The 27,019-nt window shown below is 40.6% G+C and overlaps 1 protein-coding gene across 16 annotated transcripts in view; it reads left to right on the top strand.

Annotated features, from left to right (window-relative positions):
- The window catches only part of BIN1 (bridging integrator 1), a 154,016-nt gene that overhangs the window by 73,096 nt on the left and 53,901 nt on the right, over positions 1 to 27,019 (top strand). For all 16 annotated transcript variants that reach the window (XM_089520325.1, XM_089520322.1, XM_089520331.1 and 13 more), the window contains exons 2-5: positions 5,395 to 5,475; positions 15,747 to 15,801; positions 17,628 to 17,722; positions 20,475 to 20,570. In XM_089520325.1, coding sequence (XP_089376451.1) covers positions 5,395 to 5,475; positions 15,747 to 15,801; positions 17,628 to 17,722; positions 20,475 to 20,570 — 327 coding nt within the window. The remainder of the gene's footprint in view (positions 1 to 5,394; positions 5,476 to 15,746; positions 15,802 to 17,627; positions 17,723 to 20,474; positions 20,571 to 27,019) is intronic.

The following is a 27,019-nucleotide window of genomic DNA, read 5'->3' as shown; positions in this document are numbered from 1 at the left end:
CGCCCCAAGCGGGAAGAAGCGGCATTAAAAAGGTGCTGCTTTTCCCCGCTTCTTTTCTATATACTGCGCAGCTGCACATCTCTGTCTGTAAGCTGCTGCACCAGTACGCCAGAATTGCTACGCCGGTAATTTAAGTTGCCCATTTAAAAGCTCCGTGTCTGCTGCGTCGCATAATGAGTTGGGGTCCTGGAACATGCGCAGTTTGCAGTCAGGCTTTAATTGCAGCGTCAGCTGCCATGCAGGTGTGGAAGCTGCAGCACAGCTGCAGCGCATTTTAAGACTCGTAACCCTAACCCTAACCCTAACCCTAACCCTAACCCTAGAGCAACATGTACGCATGCGCTGCTTGGAAAGTTTGGACTTTAAAGTGAACCCCTACACACATTCCTGTGCCATTTTCACCTAACAATAAAAAACGCTAAAACTGTAAATATTTACATATGTACAAGGGAGGTGATGGGGGATGACAGGGGGACAGCGGTGGCAGCGGAGACAGCTGTAGCTGTGCATTGCAGATTCAGCAGGAGTGCGGGGACCAAAGGAGAGGAGGCATCCATGATGCTGGTGACACTACCAACGTGCAAGCGGACAAGGAGGCCAACACCAGCTGATCACCAGCTGGCAGGAGACCACCATTGTTCTTGGGCAGAGCGGGGGAAAAAGTTTTAAAGGGGCTTGGGCACTTTAAATGTGCCCATAGGCTTTCTGCCGCCGCTGCTTAGCGCTGCAGCTGCGCAGCTGCGCATCCGCCAGCCGGCAAAGGAAAAAAAAAAGCCCCATTTTTGGCCGCCCGTGAGGAAGCTGCCTCTCTCTTTGCAGCGTCCTCCAAGACGGCGGTATGGAAACTGCGGGTCAGAAACGGCCCCAGGTGAGGCGTCTTCACTGCCCCCCATGTGGAAGCCCCATCTCCTGAGCCACGCCCCCGGGGCGGGCGGTCTGGAGGCTCCGTATTCAGCAGAATACACCTCCAAGACGTCTTCCCCTGCCCGTTTGTATCCCACCTATAAAATCAACTTTAATGCTGATCTTTCTTGCTTAATGCTCTTTTCTCCCCTCCTATATAGTCTGAAGATTCTTATTGTGTAAAGACCTACAGATGAAACTTCCTGCAATTAATTCCAGCCATTTTTTTTAATTTAGAAAATTTTCTCTATTTTTTTTAACACAGTACACCAGCCAGTAACCTTAACTCACCCACCCTGCCAGAGTATTACCCTCCCTCCCTCCGTCTTCTCAGTAATAATATATACCTAAGGCTGTGATTAATTCTACAAAATATAATCCACTCATGTTTACAAATATATAGAGGCAGGCAAAAATCCCAACAAACCCAAATAAAGGCACAACAAGCTTCAAATGCAGGCAATCCTGTTTACTGATTGCAAGAGATGGCAGTGAGCTTGAGATGATAGAAGCTGTAATCTTAACCAGTGGCAAAGTGTATTTGTGGTACCAGAGCAACTTTAAGCAGTTTTTAAACACAAAATCCTGATGCAGGACCAATTAAACAAATAAATATCTCAAATTTAACTGACAAGTGAGCTGCTTAATCAAATCATGCTGATGTTTGATTCTGAACTAGTAAATATGTATGAAGCTTGGCTTGCAGCACAATTCAGCAAGAGGTTCTCCATTGTTCTTATATAGCCCCCATGACTGTGAGCGTGAAGAGAGCTGCATGGGAGAACATAACAGTGGACTGTGCACCTCTGGATCAGAAGCACAGAATTAGCTGCTAGTGATAGCAAAGTGACATAAAGTTTTAAATAAAGCAAAGATTTGAAGATTTGCTTGCCAATGTTGTGTGTGAAAGACTGGAAGCTGATATATAAAAATCATAAATGGTTTACCAAAAGGAAATGGGGACAACAGTTTGGCATTTCATATTGTTTTGTAACTGAACATAATTAAAGATGAACTAATGGATTTTTAAAATTTTGCTGTTTATGCCATGCCTTCTAAGTTGAGTTATTTTAAAAAAGGAGTGACAGTAGATGCTTTGAATTTGCTGAAGAACCATTTGAGAGTCAAGTTGGCTATGTGGTCTCAGAGCACCTGATGCTGGAACAGTGTTGCTGAAGATAAGCTGGTTATGAAGTTGGCCAGTACCTAAAATGGGAGACTTCTGCAATTCCCATTCTACTTCTCTTTATAAGGTACAAGGCCTCATTTCCATACATTAATTTACATACCCACACATCTGCAGCTGCCTTTTTGCCTAGGACTAAAGCTGAAGAAGCTAAATAAGAACTTGATCAGGAGCACTTCCTCTCTCATCCCTAAAGGTTAGACTAGTTTTTAACAGGCATGGTGGAAACACAAGTTGGTGGCCAAGTACATATCACATTCCCTACTAACATAGCCTTCTGTCTTTCCAGACCAGTTGAGTTCTGAGAGCTCCAATTTCTGCAGAGGATGGTGCTTAGCTGGCCGCCCACTCAGTGATTAAATGCTATGCTTCACTGATGGTTTTTGCACACTTGAGTGTAATGATACTCTGAAACCTGAGTACTTTGTGATGTATGTTGCAGTGCTACGGTGATCAGTGAAAATGTGGGAATGTGTATATGATTAAATTCAAACTAATAGTGTAAATTGAATGGGAATCTTGATCTATCTCTGCATAACAGTCCTTGTGTAAACCAAGAACTCTAACCATATGAGAGAAAGCATCTTTAATGAGGGCCTAGGTAGCTGGAAGTGTACTTGTGAGTCATCTCCCTTCATTCCGCATGAAAGTGGAAGAAACTTCTAGTTCTGTTTGAAGGCAAGCTATAGTTTATTTAATCTAAATTTAGTAAATTATAGTTTTCTCCACTAATTAGGATCCAACATACATAATTTGGCACATTGTCCAAATGCATTCACTGTCTTTGGGCTGTTCCACATATTCCTTGTCAGAAAATATAAGATTTTATTTTGCTGATCATAAAACTGACATAACTATGCTAGTCCCAATTTCCAGAAATGTGCAATTGCACAATACTTGTATGAATTTTCTGTGTTGTTCTGAAAACAACAAGACACTTAGGCCAGCTAAAACAGTCAACATATTCTACAGCAGTGGTCCCCAAACTTGTTCAGGCTACCACCCTCTTTCTTCTTGGATGACAACCCTAGTACCTCCCACCCCCCCATGCTAGCTATCTAAGGCAAGGGGAAAAGGAGAAGAGTTTCATGCGCCTGTCGCCCTCCCTTTTGCCTCGCTCAAGTCAGCTAGCCAAGACAAAAAGGAAGGGAGGGGGAGGTGCACACACTCTCCTCCTTTTCCACTCACCTTGGCTAGCTAGCTAGCTCAAGCCAGTAAGCCAAAGCGGAAGGGAAGGGAAGAGGCAGGCACATGCTATCTCTTTGTTTCTCTTGCCTTGGCTACCTGGCTTGAGCTAGCTTTGTTCCTACAGTTACTCAATCCAGACAGTCCTATTATGTAAAAAGCAGAATTGTGTTCCAAGCACCTCACACCTTCAGAAATATACTTGATGCTGTACAAAGAGTGTTAAAAGATAATGGCTGATAAATGAAGTGTCTGGATTAAAATTTACTCTGCCTGGAATAATGGCTGAATTTCATTGCCAAGAAAGACTGTTGGTGTTGAGAGGGACCTGGCTGTTTCCCATAATTATTCTAGGCCTTCTTGGTGGCTGAATAATGAAAATACAAGTGTCCTTTAGACTTCTTTAAGCCTTGGTTGAAATGCAATTCAAATTTTGCTAAATTTGAAGATAGCATTTATGCCACATGCACGCTAACCCCCTGTGTCTTTTTCTGTAACTAGCTTGTTAAGAAGCCATTTTGATCATCTCCAAATCTTTTTCTGCCTCGCCTTTGAGGCATTACAGAGTCCCAACTTTGTGACATCATAAGGACTAGCCCCTGCTCTCATACTTTGGCCTGCAATCTCAGGAAATGGGGTGCAGCTGAGCTGGCAATTATACTGCAGACAACTTTCATCTCCTTTTACAAAATACTCAATTTTCTCTGAGACGTTTCTGTTGAAGGGCTGGCATGGTGAGGTAGGTGGATACTCTTCCTTGCTATGCCTCCCTAGCAACGTTTGGACAAATCAAAAGACATAGCCATGTTAGTCTGGAAAATCAGTATGCAAAGCAATCTTGAAGCACCTTTGAGACTAACTAAAAGAAAGGTTGGTAGCATGAACTTTTGTAAACTTGAGCCTACTTCCTCAGATGCAGTTGGACAAATAAATTGGATCTGATTAATGGTCTAGTGCAAGTTGCTGCCTCATTCATGTACTGGTTTCCCCCAGTGCTCCTCTTGGCTGAGACCTTTCGACTATTACCCATTGTACCTGTGATGCAAGAGAAAACTGCATTTTTAATTTTAGCAGTTTTCATCCAGTTGAATGACACAGTTTGCAGCTTGGGGCTTATTCTGCACAAAATTCTCACATGGTATTCTTACACAGAAAATAGTATTTTCTGCAGAGAAAATATTTGTGCACAGAACATGCTGTTTCATGCATAGAAAATGCTGTTTGTTAGTGCAAAAAAACCCATATGAGAATTTTGTGCATTTAAAGTCGAGGCTTCTCCTTATCAAGATTTCTTGATATATGAGAAATGTGTTTTTTGAGCAGTTTGGAACATTTTCAAATGTTCTTTTCATCCTGGTCCCTTATCGCTCTCCTTCCAACACCCCCTCCCAAGCAAACAAGCAATATCAGACAATAATCTGCAAAAATGGTGGTGGGAAGTGATGCAGTGTCACTTACAGTGTCCTGAAATGCAATGGTGTGGTATTCTGGGAAGGGTGTGTGTACAAGGATGAAAATTGGCCCCTGCTCTTCCATAGTTCTCCACCCCTGCCTTACATGCTGGTGTGTGTGTGTGTGTGTGTGTGTGTGTGTGTGTGTGTGTATAATGGGTCATTGGTATCCACTGGGGTTTGGATCCAGGAGCCCTCCAGGGATACCAAAATCCATGAATGTTCAAGTCCCATTATATACCTGTACAATGTTGTAGTAAAATGGTGTTGCTTATATAAAATGGCAAAATCAAAATTTGCCTTTTGGAATTTTTCTGGTAGGGAATATTTTCAGGCTGTGAATAGTGGAATCCATCTGTGGATATGGAATCTGTGGATATTGCTGTGCTGAGTTTTATACTTTTTTTTAAAAAAACTATTTTATATACTTTTTTTGGATTACAGCTTACAAAACACCCCCAGACAGCTTGGCCACTGGGGTGCTAGCTGTGGTTCTTGGAGTTGTAAACTAAAATAACTTTCCCAATCTCTGCTCTTTTTCATTTGCAGCACCAAAGACTGAATTTAGGGTTTGTTCCCACCTCACCATTATCCCATTTTTCTGTCACCAGTGTTAAATCTTTGTGGTTTAAAAATCTTTTCCTGTTCTCTTTTCATGTTCACATCTAGGTGATGCAAAAACTTGGAAAAGCTGATGAAACAAAAGATGAGCAGTTTGAACAGTGTGTGCAAAACTTCAATAAACAGCTGGTAAGTACCTTTGAAACTGTATTGCTCCAACACTTGGAACTAAACCATTATAAATTAGTTAATACTTGCAATTAGATAATTTCTTTAGTCACTAAGTTTAACTACTTTACCTCATGATTGTGACATAATTGTAAAATTTGGTGCTTTTACAGTGTAACTGTGCCCTTAATGTTGCTTTTATAGTTATGGGGACATTGAGGAGGAGTATCACGTGACAGAAGGTTTGGCTCATGCAGCTGCCTTCTGGTCTGTTGAAGGTGTTCAGGTATTGAGATGACTGATAAAGTCAAGAAGTAAGCTTTATACAACATCCAGCAGTCTTTTTCTAAGGAACTGTTTAGTTACTATAGTTGACCAACAGGAATGTAAAGAATTACTTTTTAAAAAAACACGCTGTACCTAAAATATTATGCTTTCTAAATTCTGGCCGCTATTCAGTAAATTGTGAAGAATGAAGGTTGTAACATGAAAAATTATTATTATTATTAATTTTTATTTATATATCCCGCCTCTCCCTATGGATCGAGGTGGGAGAACAGCGCATATATAAAGTTACACATAGTTAAAATACATTCTCATTATACAAAGCAAAATTTAAAAACACATTAAAATACCTGTACATGTGCAATATCAAAATCTGATTCCTCATCAAGTTCCGAGTGGAGTATCATCTTAAGCTGTTAAAGCAGGTCTGGGGGGTAGGCTATGAGTAATTAATGGAATCAGAAATCCCCCCCCCCCTTTTTTTTTTTGGCCAAAGGAGAGGGGTTGGTGTAGAGTAGAAGATGTGTGCAGAAAGAATTTGTGGTAATACACCTTTAGTGTGATAAATGAGTCTGGGCATACAGTATCAGAAAATGACTCATCTGTCTTTACTCCTGTGTAGGGAATGGATTTTCTAGCACTAAAAGCTCTAACTACTTTCCATCTCAGGAGATTCAGCAGGTAAATATGAGAGACAGGACCAGCTTTGTAGCAATGCTGTAGTCCTGAAATACCCATCCAACTGAAATGAGTCAGGCTGCTTCTTTGTGTGTCTTTGGGGTTGTGCACATGGGCCAAAAGGCCTTTGCTCTCCCTGGCCTTGCAGCATCCAGTTCAGATGATGCAGACCAAAACCCTGGGGCCAGGATCAGCCTGACCAAGGCACACTGGACATAGATCTGGTGGTTCTGGTTCTTTCCTGGCTTAAACAACCCTTATCCCAGGTCAATTTGACTCAGTTTCTGCATCAGATGCAGCGATGGGGGGCTTTTCAGTACCAGTGTCAGTGCAGCAAGGAAAGGAGCGTGAACTGGTAGCAAGTCCTGGGTCACACACATGGATGTTTGTCTAAACACTTGCCCATCTCCGCACCAACCCAGGGACCCACCTGGGTGAATACTGGGGTTGGAATAGCATGGGCTCCCATTGACTATTTACATTAAAAAAAAAAAACAGACTTATGGAAAACCAAATTACATCTTTAATGTAATGTTTTGTTTGACCCTTTGTTTTGCTCCTGAGTTTACTGCGTAATGTATTCTAAGGCTTGGAAGCCAGAAATGTCACTTAGTTCTGAGACTGGTTTCCTGTACAACTTTTAGGTGCTGTAGTTATGCCAAAGTTTTGTATATGTAAAACAAAACAAAAGTGTAGGTCTTAATTGAGCTTTGATTGCTCAAGTCTTTTAAAGACAGTATAAGAAAGAAATAGCCCAGTGTAGGTTCATTGGTCTAGCCCACTTGTTCCTTACATTTAGGTAGATTATCTCTGAGAAATTAGGCTCTAGCTGCTTGTGGAAGGAAGAGTCAAGGAAACTTCAACACAGAAGAAAGCTGACCTTGTGTAGCCAGAGCCCGTTATCTAGCAAGCTGCTATCCCAGGAAGGACGGCAGTGACTTCTGGGCATCCCTTGAAAAAGGGACTGATTGTTTGCTGTGTTGCTGTGCAGACTAGCAGCTGTCATTGATTTGCTCTGAGCTGAGAATCTCTTTCTGTACAGTCAATGTGGGCATAAGCTCTGTTGTGAAATTGGAAGAGATATAAAATTATCTCTCTTTCTCACTCTACAACATTGTCATTTTTTTTTTAAAAAAAATCTTGAATGGGGAGCAGGGGGTGAGGGATCTTATTCTAAATACCTTGTATGTCCATTCAGAGAACTTGATAGTGTGTGTCCTTTCATCTTACAAATGGCACGGGATCTGTCTTTGCTTAGTGACCAACACTTTCCAACATAATGCACAAGCCAAACATAGGGGGTTTTTTTGGCAGGAGCATTAGTATTCAGATGGTCTTAGGCACCTCTGGAGTTTGATGGGCAGCACAACTGGGGATAGTTAGACAGAGGAGGACTCTTTCTCCAGTGATGATCTGTATTAAATATCAGTCCCTCAAAATAAGCTGCTGCTTTTAACATGACAGTATTGCAAATAAAAATGTATGCTGCTTCATACTAGTGGCAGTTACAGAGGAGTTTTTCCCCCCAATTCTAAATTCACACCATTATCCTACTTCATTTTCCAAATAGGAGTTCCCACAAAGATGTAATGCTTGGAGATCCTCCACCACTAGTAGCAGTCTATCTTTAATATATTGGGAAATTTAGCTTGGCTAGTGAGGGGGGTTAGTAATAGTAATAAAATTTATTCGGTCATTGACCAGTATAAAAACAAATCACACAAGCAACATATCAATATAACAATAACAAATTAAAATATAAACTGATAGTAGACTGTACATGTACGGTATCAAACAGTTCTTTCTACACGGTAATAAAATGGCCATTTGACAGCTGAGGGCGCAGTTTACAAACAATATAACAGAATTTAGCCACCTTAAGGGATACTGTAGGATCATTGTTGTCCAATAGGAGGCGTAAATAAAAGGAGTCAGGTTTGCCTGGGAATTTACACAGTAGTGGGCTAATCAGTTGGTGACGAATGTCTCTATAGAATTGACAATAAAGGAAAACATGCTCATTGGTTTCAACAGTGCCCGAGCCACATGGGCAAAAACAGATTTCAAAAGGTGTTTTTTTAAATCTACCTTCCAACATGGCTGTGGGCAACACATTGAAACGTGCCAGAGTTAAAGCCCTTCTGAACTTCGGGAGAGTAACATGGAACAGATATGGAGCTGGGGAGGGGACCAAAACTTGAGCACTGAACATGACATATTTTGAAAGGGAAGTTGAGTCCATATATCTTTCTGCTTCTAGGATTTTTTTTTAAATAGTAGATTTGGCTCTATCAGTGTCAAGCTTTAAAATTTCATTTTTATTGAGACCAAGCTCATTTAGTTTCTTAAGGAGGGAAATTTCCCAAGAGGATTTAAAGGAATCCAGGAAAATTAAATTTGTCAGACCTCCAGAAGTTTTATGCAATTTTTGCCAATAGGTGAGTATACTAATCCACAGACTAGATTCTATTTTGATAGTCCCAGCCTCCCTTCTGAGAACAGCGTTTGGAACACAATGGCCAACCTGAAAGATTCTCCTAAGGAACTTAGTTTGCACACGTTCAATTACATTTATGTTACTATATGGTCCCAATTGGGCTCCGTATAGCAATTGAGGACGAACCTTGGCATTAAACAGTTTAATTGCGGCCGGAATGAACTGAGCACCTTTAGTGAAAAAAAATCTTAAAACTAGTGAGGGGGGTTAATGCTAGCAACAACTATACCAGTATTCACTGATGGAGACTCCAGGCATGGGTGAACTAAAACAACTTTTTATTTGGAAAGAATGTAAAGGAACACACTTGTGAAATAGGCTCACTCTAACATCTTACACACAGAGAAAACCAAAATGGAAAAGTGAAAGAGGATAGTGGAGTTTGAGGATTAGATGGAGGGATTTACCTGTCCTGAAGAATAGTCCACGGAAAGCAAGAGTGGTTCAGATGGGAGTCTGAGCGTGACAGGCCGCGAACATAGTTGCGGGGTTGACAGTGGCTGTAGCAAGGAGACTAGCTTTTCCTAATCATATTTATATTTTAAAACTAGCCCGAGGCTAAAGTGATTACCCTTCAGAAGGACCAAAAGGGTTCCGGAAATGGTGGCTTGTTTTGATATCCAATAGATGTAAATAGATTTACACTTTACAGGTCGGCCCTGTTTAGTACTTAGATGGGAAACCACCAGTGAATCCTACAGGCTATATTTCAGAGGAAAGAACTGGCAAAACCACCTATAAAACCCCTATGAAATTCTTGGGGTCACCATAAGTCGGCAAGCAACTTGAAGGTGCATGTGCGCGCACACACACACACACACACACACACACACAGGCAGACAGATAGACATTCTTTTAAGACATGTGTAGTTTTATGGAACAGCTCTCGTTTTAAGTATGTCAGTGAATGTATAGTGCTACCCTGAGCACATCTATTCTCATCTGACTTCAGAAACTAAGCAGAGTCAGGGCTAAGAAAGAAATGCACCTTAAACTCTGGAGAGCCATTACTGACAGCCAGTGCTGACAATACTCGGCTAGATGGTCCCATGGTGTGTCTCTGTATATGGCAACATCCCAATACTCCAGTACTTTGGGGATATTTATCTGCATCTTATTTATTTAATTGCAGTGCAAACTGCCCTGGGAAATTTGAGTAGAACAGTATAGCATTCATGTTATAAAAATAGGCTGACATTTCTTTGAATGGATTAAGGATTGCTAAACCCGTGATGCCCTCTGAACTGCTGAAATTCACAATATGCACCAGCATTTAGCTTAGGTGATTTGACATGCACTTGCAGTGGGATACTTACCTGGAATATGTCTTGGTTCTGATTGTATAACTTACTTAGGTGAATAGTGGTGTCATTGCTCTACTCAGTTTTCCATCTGGAACTGATTAAAAGCTCTGCTTGTAGAAGAAGGCATTCTTGGGTCTGCTGGCAGAGAACAGGTGTACTGTGTGTGCAGAAATTCCCTCTTGTGGGAGTTGTTATTGGGAAAAAATACTGATGCTAAAAATAATCCCCTAGTATCTTCTTTTGAGATACCTAGGTCGCTGTGGTTAAGCACAGAGCCTTCTGCAGCAGTTGGTTCCTGCTGCACAAGGGGTGAGATTGAACAATACCCTGGACATTGGTGTCTTCTGACAGAGAAGTATGAGACTGGTTAGCAGTTGACTCTGATCATTGTAGGAATATTTGTTATCTATAATGAGAAGAGTGTAATGGGGCTTGCGCAAATGACTCTGGATGCTCTTGTAAGGTAAAAGAAAAGAAAAGAAAAGAAAAATGTACATTTATTGTCTCAAGAAATGCATCTTAGTTTAGGAGAGGAGATATGCAAAGAAGTTGACCTAAACCTCATTGCAAGAGCCCCTAAAAGCTGGCCCTTGGGTGGCAGTAAACCAGCATCCATTGTTGGGTTTGGAGCCTCATGGATGCTCCTTTCAGACAAAGGAAAATAAAAAGACTAACCTATTGAGAGAGCAGGGGGTAGTGATGTTTGTAGGTAAGAAGGAAGCAAAAAGCTTGAGCCTATAGATTAGAGAAAGATAAAGGCCAATAAAAGCAAAAGGCAGGCATTATCTATACCCCCCTCACTAATCACTTCACAAATGTTGATGCCTTCTTGCTTCCAACAATCAGAACATCTCATATGATTTCCACAGGAAAACTGTTCTTTTTGTTTACCTCTGGCTCTTAATCTGAGGCACCCACTACACCCCAGAGGCCTTAGGGAGCACAGGATTAATGAGGTTCAGACCTGTAAGTGACCTATGGAAGATTTCTAGAAAGAAAACAGATTGCTTAAAACAGCAAGGCTTTAAGTTAGATCTAAAATGCTGATAATAGCAGCAGAACTGTTTTAAGGAATAAACTGAGCTCTGCTGTGATTGAATAAACAGCTTTATCCTGTTCTTTCTTGCCTTTTACATTTGTGTATAAATACTGGATTGGAACTCTAGCCAAGTTATCCTGTGTGTCAGTCTGCAAGGGATGATGACTGGATAATGAACAAATGACAGCAGTAGTGCTGCTTCTCACACTCACTTTGTGCCTGTGTGTCCAAGACAATTCCATGCTGTTCCAAGATTGTTGAACTAACATGGTTAGGATTCTAAAGATTGCAGAGGAAAGACTACAGAATACCTGGTTACATGTGGACTTGTAAACATTTCCTGTTTCCTGGCTGTCAAAAACAGAATTAAGGATGAATTTAGAACTGAAACCATTGGTGTTGACTGTTGTGGGCCACTGCTTCACAGTACATTCTAGCTTGACGCCAATATTTTATCTAATGTGATAGGCAAGCATTAGAAGTGAGTTGGTGTGAGAGGGACATGTGTATATTGATATTATTGTCTATGGAGCATGTAGTTAGGGTTGCCATTCATCAGGACCTCCAAACCGGGACAAATGTAGGACAAAATGTTCAAATGTAGGACACTTTTTTTGTGTCCTACATTTGAATAGGAGCCTCCGAGGCTTTCCCTCTGGGCCTGGGCCCCGCCCTCGGCGGGGGCGGAGCCCAAACGGAGAGGGACGCCTCCCCTTCAGGGAGGCTTTCCCTATGGGCCTGGGCCCCGCCCTCGGTGGGGGCGGAACCCAGGCAGAGAGGGACTCCTCCCCTTCAGGGAGGCTTTCTCTGCAGGCCTGGGCCCCGCCCTTGGCGGGGGCGGAGCCCAAGCGGAGAGGGCCTCCTCCCTTTCAGGGAGGCTTTCCCTCTGGGCCTGGGCCCCGCCCTTGGCGGGGGCGGAGCCCAGGCGGAGAGGGACTCCTCCCCTTCAGGGAGGCTTTCCCTGCAAGCCTGGGCCCAAGCGGCAAGGGAAAGCCTCCCTCAGCTTGCTATATCTCGCCCGGGAGCAGGGGCAATCCCGGGGGTGGGGCCAAATCGGGCCGTGACCGTGCGGCCCCGCCCCAAACCGGGAAAGTCCCGCCCCCAGGCGGGATATGGGAAGCCTACATGTAGTGATACTTCTGGTGTTTAGCAGCAATAGTCTAGCCACTATTTTGGTTTAATTTGGATAGCACAAGTAAAGAAAAAAGCAGCAGCAAACACATTTAGGATGAATGTCTCCAGGAGAGAAAAAGGGCCATGAAAAGAGACATCTGTTCAAACCTTGGTACATTTTGAGTTAGAGTTTCCTTTCTTTAAAACCCTCTTAGTGAGAGTGAAGGGAAGAAGGAAATACAGTATCACATATTAGTGTGCTGTCAGACGTAGTTCTCCTTCCTTTTCTGCATCCTCCCTTTTGCCGATCTACAGCTGCTTGTCTGGCAGCCAAAAATTCCATCCAACTTTTGTTAATTATAGCTCCAAAAGGCAGCTAGCATGTAACCTTCTCTTCCCCTTGGTGTTCTCTTTGGAGGTATTCAAAGACATAGCTGTGTTAGTCCATTTCAGAGTAAAGTGGTGAACACAGTTTCAAAGGTGTCACAGGATTCTTTTATATCTCTTTAGAGAAGTATGTTATGAAGACAAAACCATCAGAAAAGACTTTGCACTTTAGCTGAACAGTGCTAGAAACTTTGGCAAAATATGAGCCTCAAATGTTTCAAGAGGAGTAGGAGAATCACTTCTAAGAAAAATTGTGCATTCCATTTGCAAACTGGGGGATCTTCTTTGATTGCCCAACACCAGATGGTGGCAGTGGCGAATAAAATTAGGATCATACTAGTTTGCAGATGCCTTATTTTAAGCAAGTAATCAGGTGTTGTGATAATCAATGGGATATGCTTTGGTAGGGTGAAGTTTTAGATATGTGGTCTCTGCTGAGTCCTCCTTTCTTCCAGTTTAACTATCACTAGTTAAACAGCTGCAAGAAGTGAAACACGTTTGGGGTCACGGTCATGGTTTTTACTGCTGAAAAATAATTAGTACCCCTAATTCTCTGCAGGAATCTTTTCTGTAAATATTGCTGCTGAATGGTCTCTGAATATTTACATACAGTCAGCCCTTCTTCTACAAGGATTTCTTATACATGAATTTAAGCATCCACAGTTTGAAAATGTTCAAAAAAAGTACACATTTCAAATATCAAACCTTGATTTTCCATTTTTTATAAGGGACACCATTTTGCTGTATCATTATTTTTAATGGGACTTGAGCATCCACGGATTTTGTTATCCACGAGGGATCTTAGAACTAAACTCCAGCGTATAACAAGGATCCACTGTATTTGGTGACTATCCCCTTCATATTTGTTATCCTAAAATACTTGATTTGAATTTGATGATTGAATTTGGAATTCCCGAGGCAATTTATTTCAGCTCTGCTTGCTGTTATTTTGAAGATGGGAAGGGAAATTGACATCTGTCCATAATTTGCAAAGGTCTGCTTTCTATTTTACAGCAATAGCAAATACAGTGGACTCTTGTTTTACGTGGGGGATCTATTCCAGATGGAGGGAAAAACCATGGCACCTAAAGTCCCGTTGATTTTAATGGCGGCATGCTCCTGCATGCTGTGCTGTGCATCATTAAGAGGGTCAGGGCTCACCGTCCTCATGACCTTGAGTCTGCGTATAGAGAGCCTGTGTATGGCACAGACACACTTTCTATACCACTTATTAGTGAACTAAGCACTCCCTAAGCAGTTTACAATGTATAAGCTCATTGCCCTCAACAAGCTGGGTACTCATTTTAGTGATCTATGGAAGGATGCAAGGCTGAGTGGACCTTGGAGCCCCTGGGATCAAATTCACAGCTGTGTGGCTGCAGTTTAGGCATTTAACTACTGCATCACTAGGGCTCCTGTATTCTGTTGCCTCGGAGAGGTGCGTTTGACTGAGAGTAGCAATCAGGTTGTTGAAATCTTTTTCTAAAGAATCCTGGTTGGTCACATATCTGAGAATTTTTTGGTGAATGATGAAAACCTTCTGCTTTTCCAAGCACATTGTTGCACCCATCTAGTGTTGACATGTTTCTATGTTTCTACTATTAGTCCATCCTTTTCCATTCCTACTGATGTTGAGTGCTAAAGGAGGAAGAAGAGAGGCTGACAAATAAACAGAACATATTTTGACATGGCCACAACTTTTTAAAATATAGCTTTGGTAGATTTTGGTTCTGCTTAGGGCAAATGATCATCCACTGGCTTGCTTCCTGAACAGTGGCTGTGCAGTCTGAATATTGGGATACCAAATGGAGTGGCAACGATGGAGGTGGTCCATAATGGGAACCAATGCATAGTTCCTACCCATCAATAAGCGTGAAACTGAGCGAGAGGTTGAGACATGGCACCTGCTGTCCCTTATGGGGAGCTTTCTCCTTTGTGGATTAAGTGAGCCTGTTTGCTCCACCAGAAATGGATCCATTCTAATGCCAGTAACTTACATGCAATTTAAAGCTGCGACAAGGGAAGAAACGTACTGTATTAACAGTAGCCCAACAAAAACTGCTGATTTGTCCTGAGGTAGGCAGAGCCTGTAAAAGTGTGGGGCCAATATTGTTTTCAGGTAAAACTTCTCCCTGCTCCCATTAAGTAAAAACTGGTTAAAGTTTAAAATAGCACACCACATGTGGCACTATGGGAGTGGATGTAAGGAAGACCTCCAAAGGGTGTGACAGGTAGGCATGCGACCTCCTCTTGGATGCTCTGGAGGTGGCTCTGATAGGGACTGTTAATCTATTTCCAGTTCCTACCCTCTGTGAAAATCAAATAGCAGGCATGATAGGTTGGTATAGTTTGCCAGAGCTCCCTCTGAACTGAATAGAGAATTGGCTACATAGAGGCCTGGGAACACTGCTGTAGCACACATGTCTTTCACAGGATGTGAATTGGGCTCCTTGGTAAACAGAGACCTGGGCATAGCTCCCCTTTAATCATTTTTACTGGATCTGTTTATTTTATTTGGGGATGTATGTTTGTTGTCATGAAAATCCTTCAGATACCTACATGGTGGATTAGAAATCATTCTATATTTTATTCAGACATTTGGTAAATGATTCAGTTGTAATATTTAGCTCTGGCCTTTTGTCATGTTTTCCCCCCATGTCATCTCCCTTGTCTTTTCGGGAATAATAAAAAATGAATAAAATTAAAAGCCTTTGGAAACAAAGTAGTGTTTAATACAGTAGAGAAAAATGACAATAATATAGCCATAAAAAGTCATGTCTCTGAGTTGTGAGTTTGGAAGCACACAGAAAAGGCCTCTGAAGCTGATTTAAGAGATTGTACCAGTTCATTTGGGATAAAGAGCTTCCAAGTAGCATTGTCACACAAACCAACACCAACATTTTGAATTGGGCCTCTGTCCAATTGTTAACATAGTGATTATGATTCTGTGATATATTCATCTCACTCATTACATTTACTTTTTTTTCAGTTGGAAGGAAGCAAGCTGCAGAAGGATCTCCGGACATACTTGGCTTCAGTGAAAGGTAATGCCTGGAAAAATGGTTGTGGTAGACTTTTTAGACTCTTCTGCTGTGATGTGAATGGCATAGATAGACTGAGGCTTATTTGTGTTTTACTCCAGCAGAAATAGTTACAGCTATATTAAATTTTGAAAGCAGTATATAGTCATAATCATAGAAAATGTTAATGGTGCTGAAAAATATACCTTTAAAGTAATTGTTGCTTACTTTCAGCATACCATGGAAAACTACTCCACTAATGGGTACATACTACAGAAATATAATATAGAAACCAGATATCAGTGATGTTTTATAAGTGCATGGGAACCTTGTTATGCAGGGGTCTGTCATCAATGGCATTTCATGTAACTACTGGCTGGTAAATGACATATTTTATAATCCTTTGACACAGGATGAGGGTTGGATAGGCAATCAGTATGGCAAGATTCTTTTCCAGGAAAGACACCCCCCCCCCCATTTAAAACAACAGCAATCTCAGATTTGTTTTTTAGATTAACTATATGATCCTTTCGATCAATTGAGCTTCCCAATATATATTTCTAATATTTTGTCATTATATAAAGAAAAATAAACATATGGTGTATCCATACACCACACAATTATGTTAGTTTCATACCACTTTAATTTTCATGGCTCTATCCTATGGAATCATGGGAACTGGAGGTAGGCAAAGTCCTTAGAATTCTCTGTTGGAGAAGAATTCTAAGGCCTTCAGAAGACTAAAAATCCCAGGATTCCATAGGATAGCACCACGGCAGTGAGAGTGGTATCACAGTGCTATAATTATGCAGAGTGGGTGCTCTTTTAGTTTGCTGTTTTTTTAAAAAAAAAATCAGCCTAGAAAAGTGCACCCCTAAAAAGTGTTCAAAATCTAGGGTTGCCATATTCCAGTCCCTCATATCTGGGCATCTAATCTGCATATTATGCAAATTATTATAATTATGTATATTATTAATTTGCATTCTGATTATGCAAATTCAACACATTAATCACTGTACTTTTTCTACCGTTATGTTTCAACCTCATACCAGTACCAAGCTAAGAGTTCTTTTTCTTATCTCTCCCCCCCCCCCCACCAATAGTTGATGTGAAGAGATGAAGGCTTCCAAGGCAAATCCCTTGAGGTTCTTTGGAAGAAATGTTCCACCATGCTGCCTAGCCCTAGGCTCAAGCCACTGACATAGTCACCACATAACACAAGGCCATCTCTCTGTGCCTCCTTTCCTTTCCTGCCTATTGGACATGTCAGGGAAAAAGGAGATATAATGAAAGAATAAGATGGCAATGTTATGCCTGCAGTGCAGGATGGGGCTCTCACAAGTGTTGGTCTTCTTGCATAGTTTCCGGCTTCATTGCCACCGTCACATTTTAACCTATCTATCAGCCTGTGATGAAGGAGAAATTTGGGATTTACTGCTTCAACTGGCCCAGCCACCTAGGACATTTTTAGTCCCTTCAATCTGTGATTTTCCAGGTTTTCCAGGAGAAATGGCAACCTTATCAAAACTGCAAATTGTCCACTTCCCACAGATAGATTGTGTGTTTTTGAAAAGTGGATGTCCTATTTTTCTTGTTTGCACACACTGATAGAACAAATGTTAAATTAGGGGCTTGCAATTTCTGTAGTGTCCTTATAATATCTTTCCTTTTCCTTGTCTGAAAATAACTCACATAAAAACTTTGTGGGTTTTTTTTGTCATAGATTATGTATGTGATGGTGATAAATGAGTATAAGGTTCATTAGACTCTCCCTTCCTTTTGGGGATGTTTATTTGGCGGGATACTACTGTGTCATTTGAAATTTAGAGTTTGTTTTCCCCCCCTACAAGCTATGCATGAGGCCTCCAAGAAACTGACAGAGTGTTTGCAAGAAGTGTATGAACCGGAGTGGCCGGGGAGAGATGACACTAATAAAATAGCAGAGGTGAGGTTTTCTTCTATCATAATTAGCATGTGTTATGACCTCCATTCCATGGGGACCATAATTGTTATACTGATTTGGGTTTTGTAGTACATTCGGCCCTTCTTATAAACTGATTTTTTAATACACGGATTCAAGCATACACGGTTTGAAAATGTTCAAAAAAAGTATAAATTTCAAATATCAAATCTTGATTTTCCATTTTTTATAAGGGACACCATTTTGCTATGTCATTATATTTAATGGGATTTGAGCATACACGGATTTTGTTATATACGGGGGATCTTGGAACCAAACCCCAGCGTATAACAAGGGTCCACTGTATAGAAACCTAATCCAGACATAATACTAAACCACAATTTAGTATTATGTGAATGAGCCTGTTGAGGCCTCAGATTTTTTCTGGTGTGGTCATTAGAAAGAGATTGGAATTATCTACTTCCACTTTAATATTATCTGCAATTCAGCACTATACTGGAAAAGGACAAACTATATGGAATTTAAATTATAGTTTGTTAAACTGCAGCTTGATTCTGGTTTAGTCGAAGGCTTTCATGGCCGGCATCCATAGTTTTTTGTGGGTTTTTCGGGCTATGTGGCCATGTTCTAGCAGAGTTTCTTTTTGACGTTTTGCCAGCATCTGTGGCTAGCATCTTCAGAGAAATTGTTCTAATATAGAAGATGCCAGCCACAGATGCTGGCGAAATGTCAGAAAGAAAATCTGCTAGAACATGGCCACATAGCCCAAAAAACCCACAAAAAACTATGATCCTGGTTTGTTTCAGTAAAGCATAATTTAAATTAAAATGCAGTTTGTCTTTTTTTGATGCAGTGGTAAACCATGGTTAAGGCTGAAAAAGAAGTGGATGTTGTAATTCCTGCTTTGAAGTCATGCCAGAGAAATGTGTGTGTGTGTGTGGGTGCATGTGCAAATCCAAGGCTCAGCAAGGCTTGGAATGCTAAACAGTACTGGAAGTTTGGCTACCAGTCCTGAAGGACACCAAAACCAGGACTCAGCAAATGCAAATGAGAAACCACTCAGGATCAGAGGCTTTCCAAGCAAACAATGATCACCAATTAGCAAACGCTAATCCTCTTTTGCATATCCTCCTACCCTGAGGAGGTCATCAGCAACAGAACAATACACAGATTAACATGGTAATCACTCCTCCTCACCCAGGGTCACACAGTATATATACACCCACTCTCTTCCAGGTTAGCATTCTCAGAAGATGCCAGCCACAGATGCTGGCGAAATGTCAGGAATAAACTCTTATAGAACATGGCCACATAGCCCGAAAAACCCACAAAAAACTGTGGATGCCAGCCATGGAAGCCTTTGACTTCACAATGCTGGAAGAAGGCTACTGTGTTGTGGGCCACATTATATCCATCTTGTCTTCTTAAATATTCTATATTAGAACAATTTATTTATTAATTAAAATGCAGTGGGTCCTTGGTATCCCCTGAGGTTTGGTTCCAGGACCCCCTGCGGATACCAAAATCCATGGATGCTCAAGTCCTATTATATACAATGGTGTAGTAAAATGGTATCCTTTATACAGAATGGCAAGATCAAGGTTTGCTTTTTTAATTTAAAAAACATACTTTCAAGCTGTGGATGGTGGAATTCATGGGTGCAGAATCCATGAATATCAAGGCTGACTGTATTGTTGTGTGCCTTTGAGTAATTTCCAACTTATGGTGTCCCTAAGGGGAACCTGTCACAAGATTTTCTTGGCAAAATTTGTTTGCTTTTACCTTCCTCTGGGGCTGAAAGAGTGTGACTTGGCCAAGGTCACCCAATGGGTTTCCATGGCCGAGTGGGGATATGAACCCTGGTCTTGAGAGTCCAAACTACTACACCATACTGTCTATCAAAATATTTATATTCTGCCCTGCATCAAAGACCTCAAGTGGTGGCAGCAAAACAACTTAAAACAATCTATGACAAAGTACAACAATTAGAGACAGTCCAAAAACAATTTTAATCAAAAAAATATTTAAAATAGTGTTGTACTGATACTATCTGAAATCACTATAACCTCATCTGGCCATGATCTCTAGGCCCCAAAATTTCAGCTTGACTCTTGAAGTGAGGCCAGTGTTGGTGTCAAATGTACCTCTAAGGCACAGTAGCAAAACAGTAGTAGCTGATTTAAAATCCCACTAGGACAGTATAGAAGGCATCATACATGTTTACTGTTTCATCCATTCTTTGGCTACTTTTGTAAGAACTGCCATGAATAGTTGGAACTCATACATCTGAAATAGAATTTTGGAAGAAAGCACAGCAAGACTTGCCACTCTTCTTCACTTAGTAGATTATTTTGTACCTCTGACTACTGCAGGGCAGACAGAAATTTATTATTAGAAGCTTCTGTGTATTGCATGGGTGATGTCATGATGGAGAATCCTTTTTCTGGTCTTGCATATTCATTTAGCTTTGGAAATTATGAGTGCTTTGCCAGAAAAAAGAAGTGACAATCCTAGGCCTAACTCCTAGTGTTTTTACACACATACTACCAAACAAACAAACCTAAAACTTCAATCACAACAAACATATGTTTTGCATAGCAAGCACTTGTTGTAAGCACATGCATCTTACAGTTTCATTCATAACTGATTTGATGGCTGCACATATGCTTGATAGCACACCTGAGATTGGCATCCCTAATATGGAAAGCTACCCAGTAAAAATGTGACATTTGACATGATTGCTACTTGACTGATCACAAATATTATTCTGTTCTAGAACAATGACCTGCTGTGGACAGACTTCCATCAGAAGCTGGTGGATCAAGCTCTACTAACTATGGACACCTACCTCGGCCAGTTCCCGGACATAAAAGTATGGGGCACACTTTATTTTATCATGCATTTCTTTTTGCAAAACCAAGTCTGTTTGATTTGTGAACCAAGTTAGATACTCTCTGTAAGATATTGCTGTAGCTATTTGGAGCAATGGTGAAGAAAGATGAAAATATACCCATGTTGACAGAGAGTCTGTGATCATCTAGAAGGCAATTCCATAATCACAAAAAGTCAACATGAGTTTCAGAGAAACAAGTCATGCCAGACAAAGCTAATCTTTTTTGATAAAATTACCAGCTTGGTAGATGAAGGGAATTCTGTGGATATAGTATATCTTGATTTCAGTAAGGCCTTTGACAAGATTCCGCTTGACATTCTTGAAAACAAGCTTGTAAAATGCAGGCTAGACAAGGTAACTGTTAGATGAATTTATAATTGGTTGTCCAGCCGAAGCCAAAGGGTGCTCAACAATGGCTCTTTTTCATCCTGGAGAGAAGTGACCAGTGGGGTCCCACAGGGTTCTGTCCTGGGCCCAGTGCTATTCAACATCTTTATCAATGACTTGGATGACAGAATTGGGGCATACTTATCAAATTTGCAGACGACACCAAATTGGGAGGAATTGCTAACACCCCAGAGGACAGGATCAAAATTCAAAATGACCTGAATACACTAGAAAGCTGGGCCAAAGCTAAAAAAAAATGAACTTCAACAGAAAGAAATGTAAGGTACTGCACTTAGGGCGGAAAAATGAAATGCACAGATATATGATGGGGGACACCTGGCTGAACGAGACTACATGTTAAAGGAATCAAAGAGTCCAAGTAGACCACAAGTTGAACATGAGTTCAACAGTGCGATGTGGCAGCTAAAAAGGCCATTGCAATTTTAGGCTGCATCAATAAAAGAATAGTGTCTAGATCAAGGGAAGTAATAGTGCCACTATATTCTGCTTTGGTCAGGCCCCACATGGAATATTGTACCCAGTTCTGGTCACCACAATTCAAAAAGGACATTGAGAAACTAGAGCATGCCCAAAGGCGAGCGACTAAAATGCTGAAGGGTCTAGAAACCATGTCGTATGAGAAAAGACTCAGGGAGCTGGGGATGTTTAGCCAGGAGAAGAGAAGGTTAAGAGGTGATATGATAGCCCTGTTTAAATATTTGAAGCAAGCTTGTTTTCTGCTGCTCGAGAGACTAGGACCCAGAACAATGGATGCAAGCTGCAGGAAAAGAGATTCCACCTCAACATTAGGAGGAACTTCCTGGCAGTAAGGGCTGTTTGGCAGTGGAACACTCTTCCTCAGAGTGTAGTGGAGTCTCCTTCTTTGAAGGTCTTTAAGCAGAGGCTGGATGGCCATCTGTTGGGGATGCTTTGATTGTGATTTCCTGCATGGCAGGGTGTTGGACTGGATGGCTCTTGTGATCTCTTCCAACTCAATGATTCTATGATTCTAAGTGTGTGGCAACAAGGTCACATCCCATCAACTCTGCCCAGCTAGCCCTCTTCTGTTACATGTAACTTCTCTGAGAGTATTGTGGCCCTAGATTGCTTTTGTTTCCTCTTCATTCTGCAGATACTGGGCAGCTGTCTATGTGTGTGTCCTGCTGTGCTATTTGGTGCCACTGCTACTGGTACTAGTTGTTCCCTCTTAGGTCAGAAACAAGGTGCTCATTTGACATGGCTGGGCATCTCATTGTGAACTTTCTTTTTTAAAGCTGATTTTTAAAAATACAGTTTAGCCAGGGCTTTATGTGGAATTGGTTTCCATCATAAAGACAGTTAAATTGGAGCTTTAGCATTGTGTAGATAGATTGCGGTGAGGGCAGGGGAAAACTGGTGCAATTGGCTTGTGTATACATGTCCAGACATATATACATGCATATATATATATATTCACCTTTCAATGTTATTCTTTTAAGGCGTTGTCTTCTTATGTAATAACAAATGGGAGGCGGGAAGAGTCATGCTGGCTCAAGAATACTGTAACAATTAAAAAAACTTAAATCTTCTGAGCTCTGGTTTTTAGCAGCTCCCCCCTGCTGTCTGTGCATTGGAGGAGGAACGTTTGAAGCTGTAGCCTATTTAGAGCTCCTATGAAATCTAGAATTGGGTGCAGTTAGTGAGTTCCGTGCTTCATACCTTCCTTAAGATTACAATACACAATGTGTCATACACCACATTAGTTCCTTAATGTGTGAAAAGACTAATATTTCATAAAATCATACAATCATAGAGATGGAGGAGACCATAATAATAATAATAATAATAATAATAATAATAATAATAGTAATAATAATAATAGTAATATTTGTTTATTTATATTTCACTTAATCTCAGGGAATCCAAGTGCATTACCACAGTAAAAATCATGCATTAAAATTCCAAGATCCCCAATCCTCCCCCAAACATAAAAATATGATCAAACTCTAAAAAAAGCATTAAATCAAAGAAAGTTAAAAGCATTAATATGCATACACTAAAATGAGATCAAACATTCCAAACGGAGTCTGGGGTAGGGTAAAAATGAGGATGGAGGATAAGGGAGAAAGGGAGAGAGGGGAGAGGCAGGTCAGCAGGGGAGTTCTAGTTTGGAAAGGCCTGCCGGAAGAGATCCGTCTTAATGGCCTTCTTAAAGGTTTCCAAGGTGGTAATATGTCGGATCTCATCCAGCAGGTCATTCCAGAGTCTAGGAGCGGCTGATGAAAAAGACCTCTTGGTTACTGCTGAAAGTCTAATCCTCTTAGGTTGCAGCAGATTCTTCCCAGATGAACGAAGAGTGCAGGGTGGATTATATGGGAGAAGGTGCTCCTGCAAGAAGTCAGAACCCAAGCCATGTAGGGCTTTAAAGGTCAAAACCAACACCTTGTATCTTGCCCGGACTGATAGGCAGCCAGTGAAGAGATTTTAAAACTGCTTTAATGTGAGCAGTTCTGGATGTACCCAGTAACCCTAAGGGCCATCCAGTCCAACCCATTCTGCCATGTAGGAACTCTCAATCAAAGCACGCCCATCAGATGGCCATCCAGCCTTTGTTTAAAGATCTTCAAAGAAGGAGACTCCCTCACTCTCTGAGGGAGTGTGTTCCACTGTCGAACAGCTCTTACTGTCAGGAAGTTCCTCCTAATGTTTAGGTGGAATTTCCTTTCCTGTAGCTTGCATTCATTGTTCCGGGTCCTATTTGACTGGTGATGATGGCAATAATGAGTTATTTATTTCTAACTGTCTAACAGCCCGTTCCAGAATTAGCCAAGTATTCACAAAATACAAAACCAACATCTGAGGAAGTAGACTCAAGTCTATGAAACCTCATGCTACCAGCCCTTTTCTTTCCGTTAGTGTCAAAGGTTCTACAAAATCCCTTTTCAAACCAACAATAATCAAGTTACTATCATCAGTGAAAGTAAAATACCTCAAAACCAGATTTTAAAAATCTGATTGCAGTGATTCTAACAGATGTTAATAAGTATAAAAGTCTGCTGAAACAAATGTGTCTTCAGTTGTTGGTGAAATATAGACTGATTTCATATCTTTCACGATTTTGGGTGAGCATCAGGGAAACACCATTCAGTATGATGACAACATGCTCTCTTACTCAATTTCTTGACCAAAATTAACTGTTGCAGTTTGCTGGATGCTACCTGGGTCTTGAACATATATGAAGACATTCTTTTCTATAATTATCTCTTTCGGGTGTGTTTGTTTTTTGGGCATTAAACTGTGCCCCTGGATGTGGAGCTGTTCCCTCCCCCCACTATCTCATGACCTTAAGCATATATAAAATGATACACTTAAGGCCATCAGGATCTCTTCAGTCTTTTCCACCCATTTCATCTCTTCTACTCTCAAAGCAAAAATGTTCCAATAATGAAGTGATTCCTCTTTTTTTTCAGTTTTAGGAAGAGCATTAGAAAATAGAAGTAGTTAGGTACTGTTCTTATTTGGTTCCATTCCTATTTGCTCACCATGTGCAAAGATTCATTCTGCATCACAGGAGGTTAAAGTATATACATGCAGATTAGACTGTGTAGTTTTAAAAAGCCTTTGCAAATCTTAATTAAATTTTGTGCAATTCTAAATTTGAAAGCTAAAAGGAGTATCTTTATTTTTAAAAAAGGAGAGGGATAGATTGAGATTTTTAAATAAGTTACTTAAACAGTGAAGCAAAGAACACCACACAAAGTGATTTTTGTGGCTGAATTATCCCCTGGTCATTACATGAGCTTCCTGCCTATTCATGGTAGAATAGAATTCTGTTCCTATTTCATTTTGTTTTCCCATCAACACCCTTTCTTTCTCCAAGGAAATTTAACCAGAAGGGATCCATGAATGTATAGTTGAAGAACTGGTTGCATCTGCTAAAGTTCTTACATATAGGCACACAATGGTCAGTGAGAGCCCTATGCTGAGAACTTTTCTCTCCCAAGCATTGGCTCCTATGCTGCGAGCTTTCCTCTTGCAGTGGTGTTGAGAAGGCTGAAAAGGAAATGTATTTTCCATATGGCGGCACTTGTAACTACGTATATTCCCAGTTGTAAAATGGCTTTTTCCAAGTGAAATCAAATACTCAGTTTAAACCCACTGCTGCTGGATCTCAGAATAGAGACAAAACCAAGCTGTTTCCCTTTCTCTGACAGCTATTCAGCTTGTAAAACGTTTTGCAAAAATGTTTCATTTGTTTTGAAGCAGCTAATCAGGGACATCTGTTAGCAATGTTGTAAAGATAAGGAGAGCCTTCTCTTCATAGCTGACAACAATGAGACTATAGTGTGTGCACGCACATGCATATGTATGTTTATGTATGTTTACGTGAGAGAGAGAGGGGGGGAGAGAATCTCTGTCTATACAGTTCACTTGGTTAATTTGCAAGATAATTTGGACAAGACTGTGAATATGAATACATGTGAATGTGGATCCCATCTTTCTTCCAGTATGGAATCCAAGTGGCTCACAACATAGATTAAAGCAAAACGTGGTTAAGACTCAATCTTAATAGTAGAAAACCTGAAAAAAAACCCAACTATTATCTCCACTAACTTAAAACCATTTAAAAGCATTCAAAACATTAAACAATAAGGACCAAAAGGCAGTGGATAGTGGCAGGGTGGGATAGAGGAAGGAGCAGGTACAGTTTAGCATCTTTGTTTTGTTCAGAAGGTGAACCATGGAAGGGATTCTCATCTCATCTCTAAGTAGTGTGTTTACTTTAAAGTAAGTGTGCATAGGATTGTTGCCTTATCACATATAATTCCTGCATAATGCCTGCCTGAGGACTGAAGTCTGTGCCCCAGCAGTGGGTCCAATACCCTTTGTGAGGGCACAGGGGAGAAATTTCTTTGCTGTGGCACACCAGGGGTGGAATGCCATCACCTTGCAGGCTGAAATCAGCTCTAATGGCTGGCTTATTTCCAGTTCCACGTTAAAACAGGTTGTGTGTATGTGTGTGTGTATGTGTATTCTACTGATTTTGTCCAAATGTGTACAGATTTTGTTAATTTTAAAAATATTTTTAAATAATTTCTCATTATTTTAAATTTTGATTTTTTTGTAAATTGATTTTATCTGTAAACCACTCTGCCATCCTGAGTTATAAGGAGGGATATACGGTAAATAGTTTAATAAATAAATAATTAATAAATGGAATATCCATGATTTTCCTGCTAGTGATCCACTTAGGATAATTAAGCTGAATGTCAATAATAATAATAATAATAATAATAATAATAATAATAATATAGATTTATTTCTAGCCCGCCCAATCACGAAGAATCCGGGCGGGTTACAACAATAAAATACAACAAATTACAATAGAGTTAAAAAAATCAAACCCTAGACCTACCCCCCCCCCATTCCCAGTACTAAAACAGAATTAAACAGTAATCATATTAAAACATTTAAAACATTTAAAACATTAAAAACATTGAACAACCAAAAAATAGGCAGAAACATTGGCGGGGGAAAATAGACAGATGAGGGGACAAATATCTCTATATCTGGGGAAGGTAACTAGGTTGGAAAGGCCTGCCGGAAGAGATCTGTCTTGAGTGCTTTCTTAAAAGCTACCAGAGTGGAAATGTGACTTTGCTTAAGTTTACTTCATAGATCTCCCTTAGTCTATGTCCAGTAGTTCCTTCATCTTTTGGCTCGCAACTTTTGGTTGTAAAAGAATCTCAGCCTACTTTCTCTTTCTCTCTCCAATAGGAGGTATCACCTCTTCTGCATATATTTTTTCAGTAGCCACTGAAATTAGTAGGCAAATATTTCTGGTAGATTTGGGGCAAATTATTGACAAATTTGGCTTCCTGGCATGGACCATTTCTAAACTGCCACATTTTCAATGTAGCTGAATTCTTTAAAGATGCCCAGTGACTCCATTCAGAGCAGTAGGGATAATTTAATTAGACTAGAGATGAAGAGACTGAATTAGATGAAGCATGAGTTATGTCCAACTGGAAGGCCAAAACAGAGGTGAGAGAGCATAATGT

Source organism: Sceloporus occidentalis, unplaced genomic scaffold (genome assembly GCF_023333645.1).
Source record: "Sceloporus occidentalis isolate IW3139 unplaced genomic scaffold, rSceOcc1.0.p SCAF_4, whole genome shotgun sequence".
NCBI lineage: Eukaryota > Metazoa > Chordata > Lepidosauria > Squamata > Phrynosomatidae > Sceloporus > Sceloporus occidentalis.
This window is presented reverse-complemented; position numbering and strand designations above follow the sequence as displayed.